This window comes from Zonotrichia leucophrys, chromosome 1A (assembly GCF_028769735.1).
Source record: "Zonotrichia leucophrys gambelii isolate GWCS_2022_RI chromosome 1A, RI_Zleu_2.0, whole genome shotgun sequence".
NCBI lineage: Eukaryota > Metazoa > Chordata > Aves > Passeriformes > Passerellidae > Zonotrichia > Zonotrichia leucophrys.
Genome location: NC_088170.1, coordinates 18,974,080 through 18,993,968, shown reverse-complemented (window position 1 = coordinate 18,993,968; position 19,889 = coordinate 18,974,080). Strand labels below are relative to the sequence as shown.

The 19,889-nt window shown below is 38.0% G+C and overlaps 1 protein-coding gene across 1 annotated transcript in view; it reads right to left on the bottom strand.

The window, feature by feature from the left end:
* Positions 1-19,475, bottom strand: part of ARID2 (AT-rich interaction domain 2) — a 91,866-nt gene extending 72,391 nt beyond the window's left edge. Inside the window, exons 1-3 of the mRNA XM_064701821.1 lie at positions 18,809-19,475; positions 18,555-18,648; positions 17,338-17,435 (exon numbers count right to left, since the gene is read on the bottom strand). Coding sequence (XP_064557891.1) covers positions 17,338-17,435; positions 18,555-18,648; positions 18,809-18,900 — 284 coding nt within the window. The 5' untranslated portion in view covers positions 18,901-19,475. The remainder of the gene's footprint in view (positions 1-17,337; positions 17,436-18,554; positions 18,649-18,808) is intronic.
* Positions 19,476-19,889: the final 414 nt, after the last annotated feature.

Sequence of the window (19,889 nt, the reverse complement as noted above, 5' to 3'; positions counted from 1 at the left end):
ATTCTGTCCTGCTAGCCATAATCTGCAAATAATAATGCAAACAATATATGATTCACTTCAGAGATGTTTTTATTTTCACAACACCATGTATGTCTTTAAAACATTTGTAATTTCTATTACTAGTGTTTGAACTAAAAAGTATGTGTTGTAAAATCTTAGTACATATTAAATGTTTTGTAGTAAGCTCATATTCAGAACTACCTGTTTACCAGAATTAAATCTGTTTTATACAGTATGCACTTGGTAGTTCTCAAATGTACAAAGCAATATAAGCACATTTTGGACTAAGCAAATTACTATTAGGTAGATTTACTACACTATAAACTTATACAGTACTGAAAACTTCTCCTGAAATTAGGAAACCACGGCACCATTCATTATCACACCCAGAGAACATTGCCAATTTTAAAATCTATAGGAAGGAGCATTCACCTATTCAAGGCAAAAGGCAAACACATTATACCAGTCTTTAAATGACAGGTAAAAAGCACTACATAGTAGCTTAATTGCAATCCCTCCCTATTCTTCCACACAAGTGCTATGCAGATATCATTAGCCTTATATTGACTATAAAATTTGATACTTCTACTGTCCTTATAGTGTCTGATTAACAAGTAAATGTACTTAAGTCTCTTTGCTATTTCTGAAAGAGGACAACCGATTCCTGTGTTCATGAGCAAAACAGAATATTAAAACCAGCCCAACAGTGAGACACCCTAATTACAAGCGAAGTAACTTAATTATTTTTGAGGTCACTATGTAAGGTAAAGCCTAAAAGTTATTGATCTTAATATTGCAGTAAATCACTCATTTTTAGAACAGTAAAAGGAAAGTATATTTGATTGCCTTTTTTCTATCCTATGAGAGTACTGCTTACTCCACTGCTGAACTAAGGGACTGAATATGTGAAGACCAGTACCTCTAGGGAAAGCTTACTAACAAATAAAAAAAAACCACATAATCCATCTGGCTAAAACATACAGAAAAATGTGTAAGAAAGAGATTGAGGACAAGCTTGTGAAAGGTTAGAGAAAAGTTACCTACTAAAATTTGGAGATAACTGTATCATTGATCAAACAGGGCACTGGCATTTCAGTTTTAACTACACAAAGATATAACTACTACCATGAAGAAAGGAAGTTCCTAATTATAATCTAAACTTCCAAAGCATATCAACATAAAGAGAGAGGAGATATTAAAGCATTGTATTCCAAGCTGAGAAAATGCTCCTTAGTGAGAAAAGTTTCTTGGAAGCTCCCAGGCACAAAGCAGCTTAGTGCCAGCTAGTCCACAGTGAAGTTCTTCAACTGTGAAAGTAGTCTTCCACTGCCACCATTTTCTTTCCAGAACTTTCAAAAAAAAACCCTTTAACTTAATTGAATTGCTTAGGTATGAAATATTACACCTCCTATACAACTGCAGAATACAGCTCTTGACAATGTGTTTGGAGTCAACAAACATTTATTGTAAGTAATGTTTTATTAAAGTGAAAACAAGCTTGCAACCTTCAGGGTGAGAACTACAGTACAAGAAAATAAACACCCTTTCAACCAAACACTCTTTGTAAGGTGTTCTTACCAAAAAATCTTGTCAATCACAGGGAAAGTCAATTTCACCTACTGCACTGCTATACTGAAAATGAATATGCAATACATTCTCAGATTAATGTACATTTGTTCAGGTAGGTGTTGAAGTTCAGGACTCTTTCTCCATCAATAACCTCCCAATTAAGTCACAGAACACACAACTGGAAAAGGAACATAATGTGACTCCACACACTGACTGCACTTAAAACCTCAATTACTGAAGAGAAGTTGGGTGCTACAGAGAATCCCCCAAGAGGCAGCCAAGAGCTGAGAAACAGTTTTAAAATTCTAAATCACTAACATAACACAAGAAAAAAGGGTGGAAGACCAACCACTTGCTCAGAAAGATGCCACTTGCTCAGTAACTTAAGTGTTACTGACAAAAAGCACACTTTTGTTTTAGACAAAGCTGTAGAGGGAAAATCAGCCCCTCAGACAGATGATCTATTTTCACAATTAGATCAACACTTAGTTCTCTCTCTTTAGTTTTTTTATGATAGAGTCTGTTTATTTTTTGGTTCTTCAACCAACATCCATTCTAACACCTGAACAAGAGAAAAACGCACGACAGCTGAGATGTAAGATAAAAAAAGTACAGCCACCATATCAGTCACATCCAGCAAATAAGTACTGTTATTCATTGGCATGATCCTGCAGCAAACCCACTTCCATGGGATCTGCTTCCTCTAAGGGAAGATGTTTTACCTTGTACAGCATGAGCTGGATTATTGCCAAGCACTACAGCTGTGGTCTTTGAACTGATCAGCACTTAAAAGAAGACCATAAGAACAAAATATTACACTTAAAAAGTAAAAAGAATGAACAGAAACTCTGATATATTCTCTGACAAATTCTTTTTTAAAAAATACCATTTGAACTGCTTAAAAGAACCTCAATACACCAAAATAACCAACCAACAAAACAAATCCCAGAAACCTAACGAACTTGGTTATAAATTAATAAATATAAACCATTACATAAATAATGCTTCAAATATCCTGCTAGATGGCTCCTGGAATTCACCATCTTCTTTTTTGGCATTTCAGTTCCCACAGTGAGTGAGATCTAGCTATCAAGGATTTGAGCCTTGGCAGCATTTAATTGAACAGTATTTGTTTTCAAATGCTTCTCTATTCCCTCTCTGACAAAACGTCCAAAGAGTACTAAGGATTATCCCCTTCCCTGTCCTGGGGTGACTGTATGGTCTGGTATTTTCTCAAACCAGGACATTCGCCCACTGACAGTACATTACAAAACTTCCTAACAATTCTACATTTTACATTTGATTCCTATTTTGAAACTTAACTGGTTTATATTTTATATTGCTGATAATAATCAACACAACTCTAGTGTAATTATTATTAACTCCCTGCTATTTGTACTCTTTTTACCAAATACCCTCATGCTACTAAAATAATTTTCTTTGATTATGTGCCTTAATTACGCAAGAATTCCTCATGGTCAAGGATGATGTTTACAAGCTAATTCATGCTCTTCTGCACTCACACTACTCCATAAATCTACCCATCTCCCTGCCTGCAATTTTGGCATCATTTTTCTTTGATGAACTCTACTATTTCACTTTCCTACTGTAATCCACTCTTGTCTCCTTGATCACCAGTACATAATATTCTCTCAATTATTACGCTTTTTGCATATAAAATCTATATACACACAACACTCTACACGACACCTGTGACTACAAAAGCCCTCCTGTTCTAGGACTAGTCTCAACAAAATGTTCCTACTCAGCTTTCTTGAAGTACCAGAGAAATAACAACCTCTGTCATCACCAGGTACCTCCATTCTAAAAGTCACTAAGATTCTCTCATCTTTCTCTCTCTTCCTCATTTAGTATCTGCATGTATACTAGTATGCTTTCTGAAAATTTTACTAATTTAATAAATCTCAATAATTTAATCAATTCTCTTTACACTAATGCCAAACCCCTTATTTATCTCAATTTCTAAAAAAAAATTCCAAGGAGACAACAAAACTGCTAAGTTCTTAAAGTTACTTAAGTGACAAGACTTTATCTCCTTCAGTAAAAACTAGTTTAAAAGGTGTGAAGAATATCTATTTGACTAATACGTGTCTAAATATGTGGAGTTCTTTCCTCTATATTCTCTGTGTTGTTCTTCCTTAGTCTGCAATGGGACTTCCCTGCACAAGAGTGTTGGCCTCCAGAAATTTAAAAGGCAGGCAAACAAGAAAACCCTTTCTTTACAGAAGATTAACCACAAGGCCATATAAATAACATACAAAACTTAATTAAAAGTAAACAAATAAATAAACAACAGCAGTAACAAGCAATTCAAGACTAGAATCTGCTAGCTTGTCTCTCTAGCAGCAACGGAACCCTGATGCAGGTCTCCATGAAAGCAGACCTCTACAATTTATTAAAAACACACCAGTCCTCACCAGTACCACAACCCTAAAAGCAGAGCTTTTATCACTAGCCCTAGCCATATCACTACTGGAGGCCTATGCCAGCAGCACAGCAGCCACTCAAGCGACAGCAGAACTGTCTGCTTGGAAAGGGCTACCACAAGCTGCTATTTAAGATAACAGCAATAATTTCTGATGTACATAAGCAAGTAAGAATGATGACCTATGCTCTTTTTACCCTCCTCTATGCACTGAGGTAGGACAAGGGGTAGAGAAAGGAGATTATGTACTCCTTTTAAACAATGTGTCGCTTTTATTCGCTGGAAATATCAGTGTGGCTGACAACTCAAAACAGAGTGGCAATAAGCACTATTGGAAACACATATTTACATTATCTTTAGCAGGAAAAATAGCAATTAATAGCTAACCAATCCAATGCCAAAGAAATTCTAATCATAGCAGAATCCAAATCTATGTAGTTGGATGACAGTATCTGTCTAATAGAGTAGAAATAGCAGAGTTGCATGTAGTTTGTCTACATCTTTGATTAATTCAGCTGCTCTCTACTCACGATTGTTTTGATCAGAGCAACCTACATTCCATAACTTGGAGAGGTTTTAAACAACAGCCATTTGATATATTTTGCTTAGAGAAGGCTGAGTTTAAAAGCTGTCTTTCCAAATTATGTAAGCCTAAGGTCTAGGACAGGAAACAATTTTGTATCACAAATGATCAAGAAATGCCATAAAGAAACAGTACTTTGCACCTACTTCCACCTGTGAGATCCAAACTGGGACTCTAAACCTTTGTGCTGGTCGGTATAAAAATATTTTTAGAGTTTTGGAATGTTTCCTTCATTGAATCTTTTTCTTTTGTTGAAAATTCACTCTTAACATATATGCAGCATTAGAAGTGGGACAGGAAACCTATGCAATCTATCCCAAACTTTAGCTGACCTCCAGATTTGTATATGCTCTCTCTATATACATATGCAATAAAAGGTATTTGCTTCTTACATAATCAATATAAAAAATGAAGTATACACAGACATTACTAATATTCTCAAAGTGACAACAGCATTTGAAAAAATTCACCCTGTTCCACAATGGTAACTTTCTTAGCTTTTCTAAGTGCAGCAATGCCCATGAAAAACTATTTTCCAAGATAAGACCTTTCTCCCTGCAAGCTATTTAAGGAACAGATAAAATCCTTTATTTGATTATATGCAATTTTATGCCTTTATGGTATTTTAATATAAGGACAGAAGTAAGTGTAATTGTGATAATGGTAGATTTTTTTTAAACCAAAATGAAAAAGGTAAATCCAGTGTTAATGAAAAAATATAAACTAACAGAAGAGAAATAAATTCTGCACGTGCAGACCTGGTAATGTAAGCAAAGAGGCAGAAGAACCACTCTAAGGTTTATACCAGTAAATCAGAACCTCACTGGAGGAAAGCAGATGGTTCAACTCAGTACTTCAGAAATGACAGTCTTCACTCAGCAGCCACCTAGCATCTGGGAAACAAGTCAATTAATATCCAGTGAACAATTTAAATGAGGGAGTTGGCTATTAAAAAGTAACTTACCAACATCTGATTACATAACCCCTCCTTTTCCTTCTACAGTGTCTACCTCATCTGCCCTTCCAAACAGTGTTCTCTCCAAAATTCCCATTCCTGTCTTTTGACCCAGGGCATGAATGCACCCACCTCACTCAACACTCGTACTTCTTCCATCTGCCATTCAACCCCCTATGCACAGAAGGTCTCTTTCCTGCTCTCACTGAAATACCTCCAAACAGCTTGTCTTTCCTCTCTCTTGGCCTACAGGTGACCGAGAGGCAGCAGTGTTTTATCTGGCCCAGCTGGCAGCAGCGTTGGCATGTGCCTCTAGCTGGGTTCCTGACTATTCAGAGTACAAGTGTCTCCTGGCAGGCCAGTACCTGTGCACCTTGCATCCTCCAAGCTGCACATCTGCATCAGCTGGCTGCCTGCTCACGAGAGCTGTGTCTTTGCAATGGGCAGCTGCTAAGTCAAGAAACACACAAAGTCTCTGAAGCCACAAACCATAGCACACACATAACATCTGAGCCAAAAAAAGCCTTGAGGAAAAGGACAAGAGGGTCACTTCCCCCTAGTGGCTTTCTACAGTAGAATCTTGTATTGGAAACCTTTGAAAGACTCATCCAGTGAGGCAAGCAGGTCCACAATCCCACATATTTATACTATTACTGTATGTTATAAGATATGTGAACAATGATATTTATCTCATGTCCATTACAATTTAACCTTCCACCATTATTTCCACAATAAAAAAAAAGTTTTAGTCATATTTATTTTGATACTGTAGATACAGGAAATCAGCAATACTAGGGATTGCATTATACCAGTGAAAACAATACAAATAAGTAAACTCTTGGTAAGTTTTTGAAAACAAGAAATAATGGAAATAGCATTTTGTTTTTCTTGCTTAAGGTATGCAGCTCACTTTCCTCATCAAGGAAAACAAGCTTATCTTAGCTTACACATATAAAGACCAAAACCTGTAACTTTCATAAACCCTTTAAAATGGTAACAACTGCCAAAGTTGCAACTTTTGCATAGATGGAAAGACCTCCTGAAAACAACTAATAAACAGTCTTTACACCAATTTCGGTATCCTAAGTTTTGAACATATCTTTATTGACTTCACTGGTTTACTTCCCACCCTTGCTAAGGCAGCACATTCTGTGTTAATACACATGCTCCAGATGTTACACACCTGACCTTTACAAGTGCACTGCAGGACTGACACAGGATGCCACCAATTTCAGCCAAAGCCTAAAGAGGCACAAATTCTACCTAAGTAAATCTAGATGCAATTCAACATCACCATAAAGCTAGCAAAATATTTTTGCTTTCTAACAGGCACATGAATTTATGGCACACAAATAGCCATACAGAAAAGTATCAGTATGCCTAGGAAAGCTGGGTGTTTGTTTGGCATTATGTGCAGAACAGTATATAATTTTTAAGTCCCCTTTTGCTTTGATCTTAAGAAGCACTCTCTTCTACAGCTGGACTAATCCTACTTACAAGACAATTAAACTGCTTATTAGGAGAAGGAAAACTACTAGAGAAAAATGAGAATGGTATATTGGCAATATAAAAATCTAAGTAGAAAAAACCATTGTATTTATCTACCACAAAACCTACCTTTCTAGGAATTACATTTCAGTAACAACAGCATATTGACAACAGGACATATTAATGAAACAACACTAAACATTATTAAATCATTGGCACCAAAGGTTGTATTTTGATTTTCTAATCTTTTACCTTTTTACTATGACACCATATGCTTTGACTAACATAACACCTTTCTAATTAATAACTTCATGTTACATAAACAGAGAAGGACATGACATTAAACAGGGTAACAAGTTCAGCAAAGTTGGAAAAAAATACAATAATCTGAAGCATTTTTGGGGAAAAAAAATCCAAAAACCCCACTTACTAGAAGTGTTCCAAACAGTATGGCAGTTAGGGCCTGTATATTCCTCAAATCCAACTACACGCAGTATTTCACTACAGGGGTCAGCCTTTGCACATAGCTCTGCTCAGAAACAATATTTCCACTTTAAAAAAAAATAAATTAAAAATTGAATTTCTGTGCCTTAGAATCACAAAAATGACCTTGGAAGAACAAGCAAAATGTCCCCAATGCTGCAATGCCTGACTAGGTCCCGCAGAGTACCTGAAAACACATTTTTAGGTGTGTGAAATACCCTTTATACATTCATCTGGATCCTGTGAATGCAGCATGCCCACAGCTGCAAAATTTGTTTTTCAGGTACCACAGAATCTGTTAGTGTTTTGCTGTAAAATTCAGTATTTTACTGTTGCTAGGCACCTGACATTTAGTGCTTTGTCCTCTTGCCCTTTTACTTGCATACATCCTTTTTTTCCTTCAATTTTCTTACAATTAGAAATTCATTTGATTACAGTAAATATCCCATGTGGAGTCAATGGGTACAGACATCAAGGGGACAAGGAACAGAGAATGAATTATGACCTGTAGTCAAAAGATTGAGAAGATGATGATTAGAAGACAATGAGAGACAGAAAGACAGAGCTACATGGCCCACATGGGTAACACCATGGAAGGCAAGAGTGGAGAACTGATGCCCAGAAAGCAAACTCAAAACCTCTTTAGAAATAACTAACATTAAGATTAATCAATTACCACATTGAATGATGAGTCAAAATTATGTGTACATTGATACAACAAATTAATACTGCCATGAAATTTATTCCCATTTCTCACAGAGAGCACAAGGCTCTACTGTAAAGAATATTCTCTAGAAACACAGTTACAGTTGCATATTCATACTTATATGAGGCAATTCCTGATTTTTTTCAGGTATTTACTGTATAACTGTAGCATTATATGAACATGTACTGGTAGAAATTTTAATTTTCCTCGAGTTTCATAGATGGTATTGGGGTGTGAAAAGCAGCCAAGAAACAGCTCCAAAATCTAAAACATTTCAAAGCTATTCTATCACCCCAAAATTACAGAGGACATCTGTGAACTCTGTAACTGTTTACCTGGCCAGTGCCTGGATTCTACGTCATTTCATGGAGATCACTAGAAAATAGACACTCCTGACCAAAATAATCAGGTAAAGAAGAACTATTCCTAATAGTATTTCCACAAGTTTACTTCTAATATAAAGATTTGAAGAGCAAACAAACTCATATACATATTTCTGCATCTATCCTACACCATAATAATTACTAATATACTCAAAGATTTACCTCCAGAGTAAACTATTTTCATTTAGCTTAATTGAGCCCCTGGGATGTACCCCGAACGGAAAGTTCCCCCAGTACATGATGTTCCAGTAAGACAGGTTGTTATTGCACTTCAGAGAAATTGACCAGAGCTACTCAAAGTTAGTCACAGGATTTGGTGATCTACGGACCTGAGAATCCCAGCCCGTGGTTTATCATGGAAGCATGGCAACCTCTGCACTGGGAGGCAGAGGCCAGCCAGCAGATGTAACAGCATGTAACAGTGAAGAAACACATGCAGCCAAAAGTGTGGGCCATCTAAACCTCAGCAGCCATGTCAAAAGTCCACCAAACTCTGAGAGAAAAGCTCTCTGAAACAGAATGACTGCCTTACAAGATTTTTATGTATCTTAAGCAGACATGGATTGATAAGTAACACTGTAAATTATTCTGAGAGACTAATAATCTCAACTGTTGCTCCTCCCACACCAATAGAAAATAGTATGAAGATAGTTCACTCTTACAGACAAACATGCATCATTCAACAAAACTACACTCTATTATAACTCTATTACGTGTGATCTCTCTTGCAACATAGCTGCCTTGCTACAGTTTATCTGGAGTTAAAATAAATGCATGCACATTCAGTTTAAAGATAGGAAAACAATAAGTGGAGTACTCAGCTTCACTACCTTACCGCTAAAAATGTAATTCAGGTCTGGTTAAGACTTGAACTTGTTGCTCCAAGGAGACTGTATTTGAGATGTGATACCTAGCTCACTAATCTAGTACTTCAGGCAAAGCCTAAGCTCACTGTTCTGGGTACCATCTTGCTGTTTTATTATCCTCCCTCAAGATAAGCTTCTTTCTTTCCACCGTTTCAATATTTCTCTGCTTAGGTATCCCAAGTTTATTTATTCCCTAAGGAATAAAGATTGTTCTTCCTCTCATCTGTGCTGTATTTTCTGCTTCTCAACACTGTAGAGGGCAAATAACCTTATGAATAGTTTTACTTTCCTCATATATTCCTAATTTATATTCATTTTCAAATATTTAAGATATGAGATAGAAGCATGAAGAGACACAAACCTGCATTAAAGAGCTTAAAGTCTCACACTTCTCTCTGAGATAGGTAAACAAACATCAGTATAGCCACTTTCTAAATATGAATAAAAAGATTGCAAATGATTTAACTAAGGCCACAGAATCAATATGTATCAGAGTGGTAACCAGAAACAAGACCACGTGATGGGATCTCTGGCCTATACCCAATCTCCTCTGTGAACTGCGCTGACCTGAAATAATGTGGACTGATACTGCAGTAACTCCAAGCAGCCCCATTTAAGCTGTAAAACACCACTACAACACCCAGAACAAGCATTTTAAAACAAAACACAGCAAAACAAAACACAAACAGCTCATTCTCATGATCTTACATATTTAGTTCTCAGTTCTCCAATTGACAGAACATAACATTAGCACTGTTTGAAAGATAAAACTGGATTTCTCAGCTACTGATTAAGAGGAATTTTAAAAGACAGTAACAGTAGCCTCTTTTTATGGATAGTTTATCTAAGGATCAAAATGAAGACATTTTTCTGTCAGTATTGGATACTATAAAACAATTATTAACAGGATTAAAACTAAATTCTATAAAAACAATTATTAAAAAATAAAACTGGACTACTATAAAAATAATTGGCTTTAATGTGTTTGGGTTTCATCTTATTTGACATACACTCTCAAAGTAAAAATCTGAACCTCTGTGTACCTCTGGTACCTCATCTGTAAAAACTAACAAATCGTACTTCTCTATTTCACCACTGGGGAAAGGGTTAAGAAAGAAAAGAAAAAAAAAAAGAGTATGAAAGTCTTATCTATTGAGATTTAACTGCAAATAAGCAAGGTAATTAAAGGCTGCTAGCTCCAGAATAAAATTAAACAAACAAAAAAACAACCAAAACCAAACCAAACAACTTCTCTTAGCCCAGGCTTATTCCATGTAACAAGGAAAGAAGTAATGCCCTTGCATTCCACATGCATTCTTGATCATATTGTAATTAGCTTAGCATTCATTCAAATCTAAGACATTACAACAGATAGCAATAATTTTAAGGCATAAATTCATTTAAATACTGTTTTGATTTAAGAATAGAAAATGGTCTTAAATAATTAAGTTTTCACTAATTCTTAGAAGATTAAGTAGGTGCTTGAAGTCATCACATTTACTACAGTGTTGCCAGAAACTTGCTCTTTGTAGATTATTAGTTCTGATAGCTGCCCATATAAGCTTTCAAGTTAAACAATCAGAATTCTGAATTAAAACTGAAGAACAACATTCACCTCTCCCCAAATAAACTAGTGAACTTCAGCATAACAGCAGCAACTTAGGTAGTTTCTACAAAAAGCTTGCAAAAAATAATCAGGAAAATATGTTTAAGTTCATCGCACTAACTTTTCACTACATCTTCCAGCAGTAAAAAGGAGTTTACCCTCTGAAGAAAAAGCTGAGAAATTCTGATAAGAGGCCAAACTCATCTGCACAGTAAACTGGTATCACAATGTCATTCTAACAAAGGGCAATTTTAAGGTAGCTATATCCCCTTTCATTTGCTGCTTGCTCCCTTCAGATGAGTCCTAATGCAAATGTTGTTCAGTAAAACTTCTGCTTTCCTTTGAGCAAACTCCCAGCAACCCTGACAAGACCTCATCCATCCAAATAAGTAACTTCTGTTGAGAGACATTCTGAGATTTTTAGCAACAAACATATTTAATTTCCCTAAATAAAGCTCTGTTTCATGAGCAGTAACTAGACTTGATTGTATGTTGGCTATATGATTCAGTACAACTAAAACAAAATTCCCCCTTCAACTATGTAAAATATTCACTTCAGACTTTAAAAGAAAGGCCTTAGACACCTGACTGAAACAGGCATTACAATTTTTGTTTTGAGGAAAGAAAAGCAAACTTTAAGAAGAAATCATAAAAATGTCATCCGTGTATTTGTTTCCTGTTTCGCCAGCGACTGCAGGATTTGGGACAAAATTAAGTGCAAAAGATTCCACAAGATCAAGTCCATAGGTATGCAAGATGAAAGCCTTCCCTATGACATTATTCAAGGATGGACAAAAGCTGCCATTCCTGGCTCATTACCTGTTGCACATGTCTGGGTGTCCTGGCCAGGCCAGTGCCCGGTATGGGGGTTCCCCTGTACTCTGCCTGACACACTATTCATACCAGAAGGGATTCTGGAATATCTTGGGGGGTTTTGCGCTGCTCACTGCTCTGAATTTTCTCCTTCAGTTTTATCTCAGCTTACACATTAAAACAACCTCTCCTTTTATTTAAAACTACCTCCCTTTTAACTGTTTAGACCCTTCAAAATGCTTGGAAGATATAATTTCCCCTTCTCACACAAACTGTTAATTGAGCCAAGCAAAACATACTTATCTTTTTTTTTTTATAATCAATTAGTCCTTTCAGCTTTCTTAACATTTTGCTGCTCTTCTCTGAGTTTCTGCTAACCCACCCCACCGGTTGCAAAGGCTCTGAATTAAAACAGTACTCTAAACACCATCCCGTAATCTGGTACAAAAATCCATGTCCCATTTGTCTAATGTTTGCTCAATGCCACTGTGGATGCAACCTAAACTCGTTCTAAATTTTACAAAGTCTATATATCATATTTCAAATTGGGGGCTGTCCTTCCTGTCAGAAGCATGCACAAATCCCTTTCATATGAAAGGGAGTTGGGTTCACACAACTGACAGGATTATCAGGCCTATGGTATCACTCCTATCCCTTTTTCAGCAATACTGCTTTCCAGGTTATTCCCTCACAATGAATACCTGTTTTGGATTACGAGCCCTCAATTGTTTTAGCTTGCATTTTTCAAACTAAATCTCGTATGTACTTTCCAACAATGTGCCTAATTTCTTTAGATTACCTTTTCTTTTCTGCCCTGTCTTGTGCTTAACTCTTCTATCATTGCCTGCTAATGCTGCAAGTGTAGTATTCAACCTCTCATAAAGTTAAGCAAAGCAGACACTAAATATACCTAAAATGGCTAAACTTGTATTACTACGTGCATATGTAAGCACTGATGATACTCTTTTAGCACCTAAAACTGCTGTGACTCACCACATCTATTCTTTATACTTGGTTCTATTTTTGTTTATGGTCCTTCATCCAATTTTTCATTAAGATGACTATCCATATACATAAATAATTTCTTAACAAGAGATTTTTGAGATGCATTTGAATTTCAGAAAATATTTAAAATTTTACTACAGCTACAACTCTCTATTCATTTACTGGGGCCTTGAATCTGCAATCAGATCTGGCAAACGAGCCAATCCTGTACTTCTCCATACTCACTGAACTGTGTGCAGATGCTGTTGCAGTATCAGATCCTAATTTTAAACACTAAGCAAGAATAACAAAAAACCTCTCCTAAAGTAATTTTTGCTTAGAAAATTCCAGGCTTCTTATTATTGTTTTTCTGATTTTTCTGCCATTATATTACTAAGAATGCCTTTTATCTAGTTCTTAAGCTCATGCTTTTTTTTTCTTTCCCCCTTTATTTTATTTTTTAAAAAATCAGTACTATTGTTTAATTTCTTAGAGGCATCCTGAAGATCAAATGACTTATAAATATATCTTCAGATCTTTCAAGAACCCCCTCTATTTGTCATCAATAACTACTTCATATGGTTCTGATTGTTAACTGCTCACTGTTTTTTCATCCTACTATATATGGAATTTCAGGAAATTCAGCATAATGGCTTGTCTTAATAACAACTTTATGCAACTTCTCATTTATGAACTGACCACTTTCCTCTCTATTTGACTTCCCCTTACTTCCTCAATATTTACAACAGCAAATCTTTATTCACCTTGAACTATTATTAGCAAATTACTACTGCCTTTGCCCAAAGCATACAATATGCATGTGCTGTCCACCTTTCAGGAATTCTCCACAGAACTAAGACAAACTTATTTTACCTTACAACTAGTCCTTTCATACCATTTATCTTAATGTAGATAAATAACTTTGAAAAGCAACTGATTTTCAGTTCAGTTAGGCATACTTCATTCACACATTTAAGCTTACAAGGTCTCTCACTCCCCCAAAATAGATGAAGATCCACAACAGAAATAAATGTATCACTTGCACTCACACAAAAACCAACACATGAGGTCACATCAGCCCAATTCTTTGTAGGACTGTAATGTAATCTACTAATAAGATAAAAAACAGGCTATATTCCATGCTAGCTTTCTTTTTATCAACTGGGGGTTTACCACCAACAACATAAATGTATGTCCACATTACTGATATTTACATGCATTACCCCATACTAAAATATTTTCATTAATATGATGAAATAATTTTTCAAGAAGCATTTAGAAAAAATGCTTTACTAATTCACCTCAATTGAAATGAAACATCCAATTTGCACTACATCCAAGGGAATTGCACTCTGTGTTGCTGTAAAGTCCTACAGAACTACATTAACAAGTACAGTCTATCAATGGTTACAGGCACTGTGGCTTTTGACTGCTCACTAAGAACCCCAGTGCATAAATTAGTTCACCTGTCAGACAGCTCAAAGCAACAGAGGCACTAAGTTTGAATGGTTCAGACTTTCCTTGCTATACATTACTTTTTCCAGTAAGAGAAAAGGGAGAGGGCAGTGCAAGGGAAAAGGGGTAGATAAATAAGTTATCAGGTATGCAACTATCACCTATCATAAAACCTATTGGAATTGTATCACAAGTTTAAACAATTCACTTCTTTAATGAAGCCTAACATAGATTCCCAAAGATACACAGCAAAATTCCAGGACAGTCAAGTGAAAAAGTTATTTGAACAAAAATACAAACTTTAAGAACTGCCTCAATAAATACCATAACCCAATGACTGTTTTGCAAAACATTCAGTTTGATCAAGCCAACAAGACTACTGACCTCACGCAAATAAATAAATTTTTAAATTTGTTTACATAGTAACTTCAAGTAAAAAGAGGAGCATTATTAGTGGCAATACAGTGAAATGAGCAAGTGGTCCATGCAGCTTGAGATTTTATCTCAGTCAAGACATTATGCCAGATGTTCCATAGAAAGAAGCAACTTTCAGCACAAACCATCTCAAATCCAAATCTGCAAACATATTCCTGTAGGTGCACGCCACTAAATCCCTCTGAATTCAACAGGGTCTCCATCTGCCACACAGATCCCTCACTTTACAGTACACATGACATACCATTGGATACAAATTGAAATACAAGCTGATAGGCCTCAATTTGTCTGGCTTTGCTTGGAAAGTCATTAGAGTAGTGAGGCCAAGACTACAGTCATACCTGAGGTTCACAAGACACACTTTTTGCTTTCCAAGGGTAATTGCTCAGCACTTCACTCAAATCTAGCCTTGTAAGAAACCCCAGATTATGTTCTTCAACACAGACCCTTTTAACCAATTTATCATTACAGCCTTTATTCTTTCCCTAGAAGTGAACCCAGCAGAGAGACATGTACATACAGTCTTACAACTGCACATGGAAGAAGGTGAACTCAGCTGGGAAACAGTTCCCATCCAACTCAGACCATGTGAGTAAAGCAGCAATTCAGAAAAAACAAAACCAAACAAAAACCAAAATGATCACTAAAAATCAGTCCACCCCAAAACCAACAACCTTGATAGCTTATTTCAGAATGGCTTAATCACAGAGCTTATGATAAAAATATTTTTAAAGATTCTTCATCTTAACCATTTATCAACTTTTTTCTTAAATTCAAAATAAACAAAACCCCTTTAAATTATTTGTACGTAATCAGTTATATATGTATTCAACAACTGTATTTTAAATGATGTCAATACCAGTATGCCAATAATAAAATAACATTTTTGTATGTCTGACTCTAATTTAAAAAGTAATATCTTATTAAAAATTAATAGTCATTAGAAGGCTAAATTAACATTGTGTTAACTATCACAGCATATAATGGCTCTCAAAATACACATGAAAACAGAAATGACATACAATCTTCTACTGCAAAAAGTTAGGCCATTCAAACACTTAAAAACATGGAAATAGAAATAAAAGGTAAAAACAAAAAAACTATCATTTTGCTAATTATATGTAAAATCTAGTCAACTAACAAATTACATGGTCCAACAGAAAAACTCAAGAAGCAAAAAACCTCTTTCTACGATGTGACAAATCTTCAGCAAATCTTCAAATCATGGTACTATTTCAGTACCATGTAGGAGAGGAGGGGTAAAATAAAAAAGAGGGAAGGATATCCTAAAGCAAGCTTCCCACTTGATTTCTAGGCCTGCCACCAACTTTAAACTCTACTAGAGCTATTAACAATGGTAGTTTCTTTTCTTAATCTGAATCTTAAAGCAATTGTATGCCATCACCAAAAAAAACCCCAAAATTTCAGTAACTACAAATATCTGGCTAAGGTTTTCCAGACGTCACTGAAACTCAGTAACTGCTCCACTGTGCTATGAACTCTACAGATTCAAGCTGGAAGTCAATCTAGGACAACCAATAGAAAGTGCACCTGTACAATTACTGCATTTCCTAATTCAGAAGGCCAAACCAGAAACAGATAAAGCTTGTGTGTACTCAGCTCACCAAAACAGAAATTCAAAAGCACATACTTATTTTGTACACACTGCACATCTATATTATCATTAATTGTAGTGAAAAAATATTGTATTTATAATTCAGAAACAGAAAACTATATTCCTTAACCAACACACATTTAACTCCATTCTAAATGAAATATAAGTATCCATATATATAGTATCTAAAACAACTATATACACAATCATTTAAAAATATTTTCTACAAAAAAATAATCACCCAAACTTAATAAAAATTATTTTTTTAAAAAGTAATCTAGTAAATTAATAGTACCATACAGAGAAATTTAAAACATTCAATATGAGCTCCAAGCAACAAGGAAAAATAACCTGTATCACAAAAAAAATAATCTGCATCATTTCCAAGAAATGCAACCTTATTTTTAAAACCTGCAGAAATTTACTGTTTTACAAGTTATAAAATAATTATTTAGCTCTTTGTATTCTAAAATAGAAGAGAATGATATATGCTGCTAGTAATTGAGAACAATATAATTTGTGCAACAGTCCTGCAGATGCATTTTTATTCGACATCTGACCTCACTAAGCAGTAAACAAATTTACATATATCAACACATTTCAGTGCTCCAAATATTAAGTTTCTATAACTACAATAATGTGATCTCTTAGTAACAGTCCTTTAGTACCGTCATTCTAAAACAATCAAAAAAATGGCCTCTGACATATATTGTTTGTGTACTTGGGATCCCTTCAAAGTTTAAGGCTTGCAGATGTAAAATAAAAAAACTACAAAACAGAATCACCTTTAACTGATCACTGCACCAGACGAGAAAGGAATTACAAGAGTTTTTTCTGCTTTATTTTATAGCATTTTAAAAGAGTAGGGATATTTTTATTATTGCACACACTGAAAACTAAATATAACCCCGCACTCAAAAATACTACTGCAACAGCTTGATAGCACTCACCGCAAGTAATACTGTTTTAAAGCGAAGGCAGCGTTAGAACAACTTCTGGGAAAGTTAAACTCTTCTACAATTTCTCCCCACTGATTCTTCTCTGATACCTGTCAAAAACAACACACAAGCCGAGATACACAACGTACACGTAAACATGTTGCTGACAGCGAACATCACAAAAAAAAAACAGGCTGCCATGAAGCAAATAGATAAATATATAAAAAGAAACAAACACGAATGTGTATGGGATTTAGGACTATATATTTTACTGACAGTTGCTAGTATTCCCCTTTCGAGAATAATCCTGCTTATCAGGGTTCTTTTACTGCATTTATTTTTTAACATACACATTATTTTTTTCGGGGGGAACGGCCGGGAGTGGTGGTATTGTTTTGGGGTTTGTTTGTTTTTGTTTTTACTGCCTGGACAATAACCAATCGGGAGTCCCTCTGTCGCCCCCTTTTAAATCCTAACGCGGTCCGTTAAAAACCCAAAGAAGTTTAAAATAATGCAGGGAAGTGCTGGCGGGGGGCGCCCCCTGGGCTGCGGGGCGCGGGGGCGCCGGCCCGGGGGGTCCCCCCAACACAGATCCATAGACACAGAGAGGCCTTTCTTTTGAGGCCTACATTTCTGTCCCCAGCCTTGAAGCCTAAAGATGGCTATTTGATTACACACCGTCTTGGGTGCCCCTTTTGTTATTTTTCCCAGGGAAGGGCTCGGAGGGCAGCGCCCGGCCCCCCCCGGCTGCGAGGATCGTTCCCTAGCCCATGCTCCGTGCCGATTATCGATGTTAAACATGCCCGCTAATTTTGAGTTGCACTAAAACTGCACTCAGACTCTTTCCTCTGTCTCTCCCTCTGCAAGAGAGACGCACAGAGCTGCCACCACAGCCGAAAGAAGCCTGGTCTCGGCGCCCAGCAGCTCCCTGCTCCCCCCTCGCCTTCCCGCGGGAGGGGGGCATGGGCGAGGGGGTCCGGCGGAGGCGGAGGAGGCAGGAGTGGGGTGCGCGCCGTACCCCCGGGTCCCCCTCCATCGCTCCGCCGACAAGGCCGAGCCACCAACCTGCCTATCTGCTCGCTTCCTCCTTCCACCCCCCACCTTCTCTAACCGGCTTTAAATAGGACGGTTCCCGGCCACCTCAGCTCCCCCCGCCACCCCCGGGGGTCAGAGGAGACTTTTGGGAAGAGGTTAGTGGGAGGGAAACCCAAATTAAAACTTCCACTCACCTTCCCAAATCCGCCTAAAGTGGTGACTCTGGTATAGAGAGCGTGAAGATCCAGCTCCTTCCCACCCACCACGGGGATCTTCTTAAAAGGAGACCTGCCAAAGGAGATACACACAAAACACCACAACTTGTCAGCTCTGCCCCCTTTTCTCCCCTCGCTGGGGCTGCCGTGTCCTTCAGGGAAGGGGCTGGAAGTTGGATCTGGTCGATTTAAAAGCCTCCCCCCCTCCCGTTCCATCTCCCCATTTTCCTCACCCTCTGCTGTGGTGAAACTGCCGCAGCTCGTCCAGGAAAGCGAGTCCCTTTCTCCGCTGGTCTGCGTGGTTTTTACCCGTCGAATTTGCCATTTTTGTAATAAAAAAGGTTCTCGTAAAAAAAAAATCCAATTAGAAAAAAAAAAAAACGGCCGACAACAACAACAACAATCCCCGGCTCCTCCTTGTCTTTAAGAGACCCAGGTGCCCGTGCTCGGCCGGGGATCAGCCATGGAGAGGGGCTTGTTTAAAAAAAAGTTTAAAAGGAATAAGGGAGCCCCGAGAGTGTGGTAATTGCGAGTCCTGTCTCCACACAACACACGGGCGAAGAGGCAGGGAGGGAGAGGGGCACCTCTCAGTAATTCCTCCTCCCGCGGCTGCTGCCTCTCTCAGCACCACAAACCCAGCCGATCCAGCCTGCACATGAGACTCAACATGGTGCTGCTGGATCACACAATGAATTGGGTTACTGTTGTGGTGGGGCGGGGGGGGAGCCGGAGTGAGGTATTGACAGTGTGTGTGTGTTACAGCCGCGGCTCCATGCGATCTCCCTCCCTCGCTCGCTCGCTCCCTCGCTCGCTCCCTTACACACACACACTGTACAGCTACGGCGGCGGCGGCGGTGGCGGCGGCAGCGGGATTCACTTCTCTTCTCGCTCAGACAAAAAGATCTGAGGCCGCCGTGCTTCTGCCTGGACGAGAGCGCGACACAGCGGGCCCCGGAGGCCGGTTCCGGTACTGCAGGAGGCAGCTCCAAAGGCAAAAGCCAGCACAGCCCCAGCAAGCAGTTCCTGGCGGGGAACAATAGGCTCCTCTCGCCGCTAAGGGCTCATCTGCAATGTGCCGCAAACTTCACACAAAGCCGGGCGGAAAGAGGCGAGGGAGAGGGAGAAGAGGGAGGAAAAAAACGGCTACTACCGGCTGTTCCGGGGCGCGGGGCCGGTGCGGGGCCCTCCCGTGCCAGGCTCGCGCCGACCGGCCTCTCTCCGCTGGCTGCCGGCGGGGGGGGGGGGGGGGGCGGGGGGGCGGGAAAGGTGGATTTGGAAAGCGGGGACGAATTTTTTAATTGGACTAAACCCAAC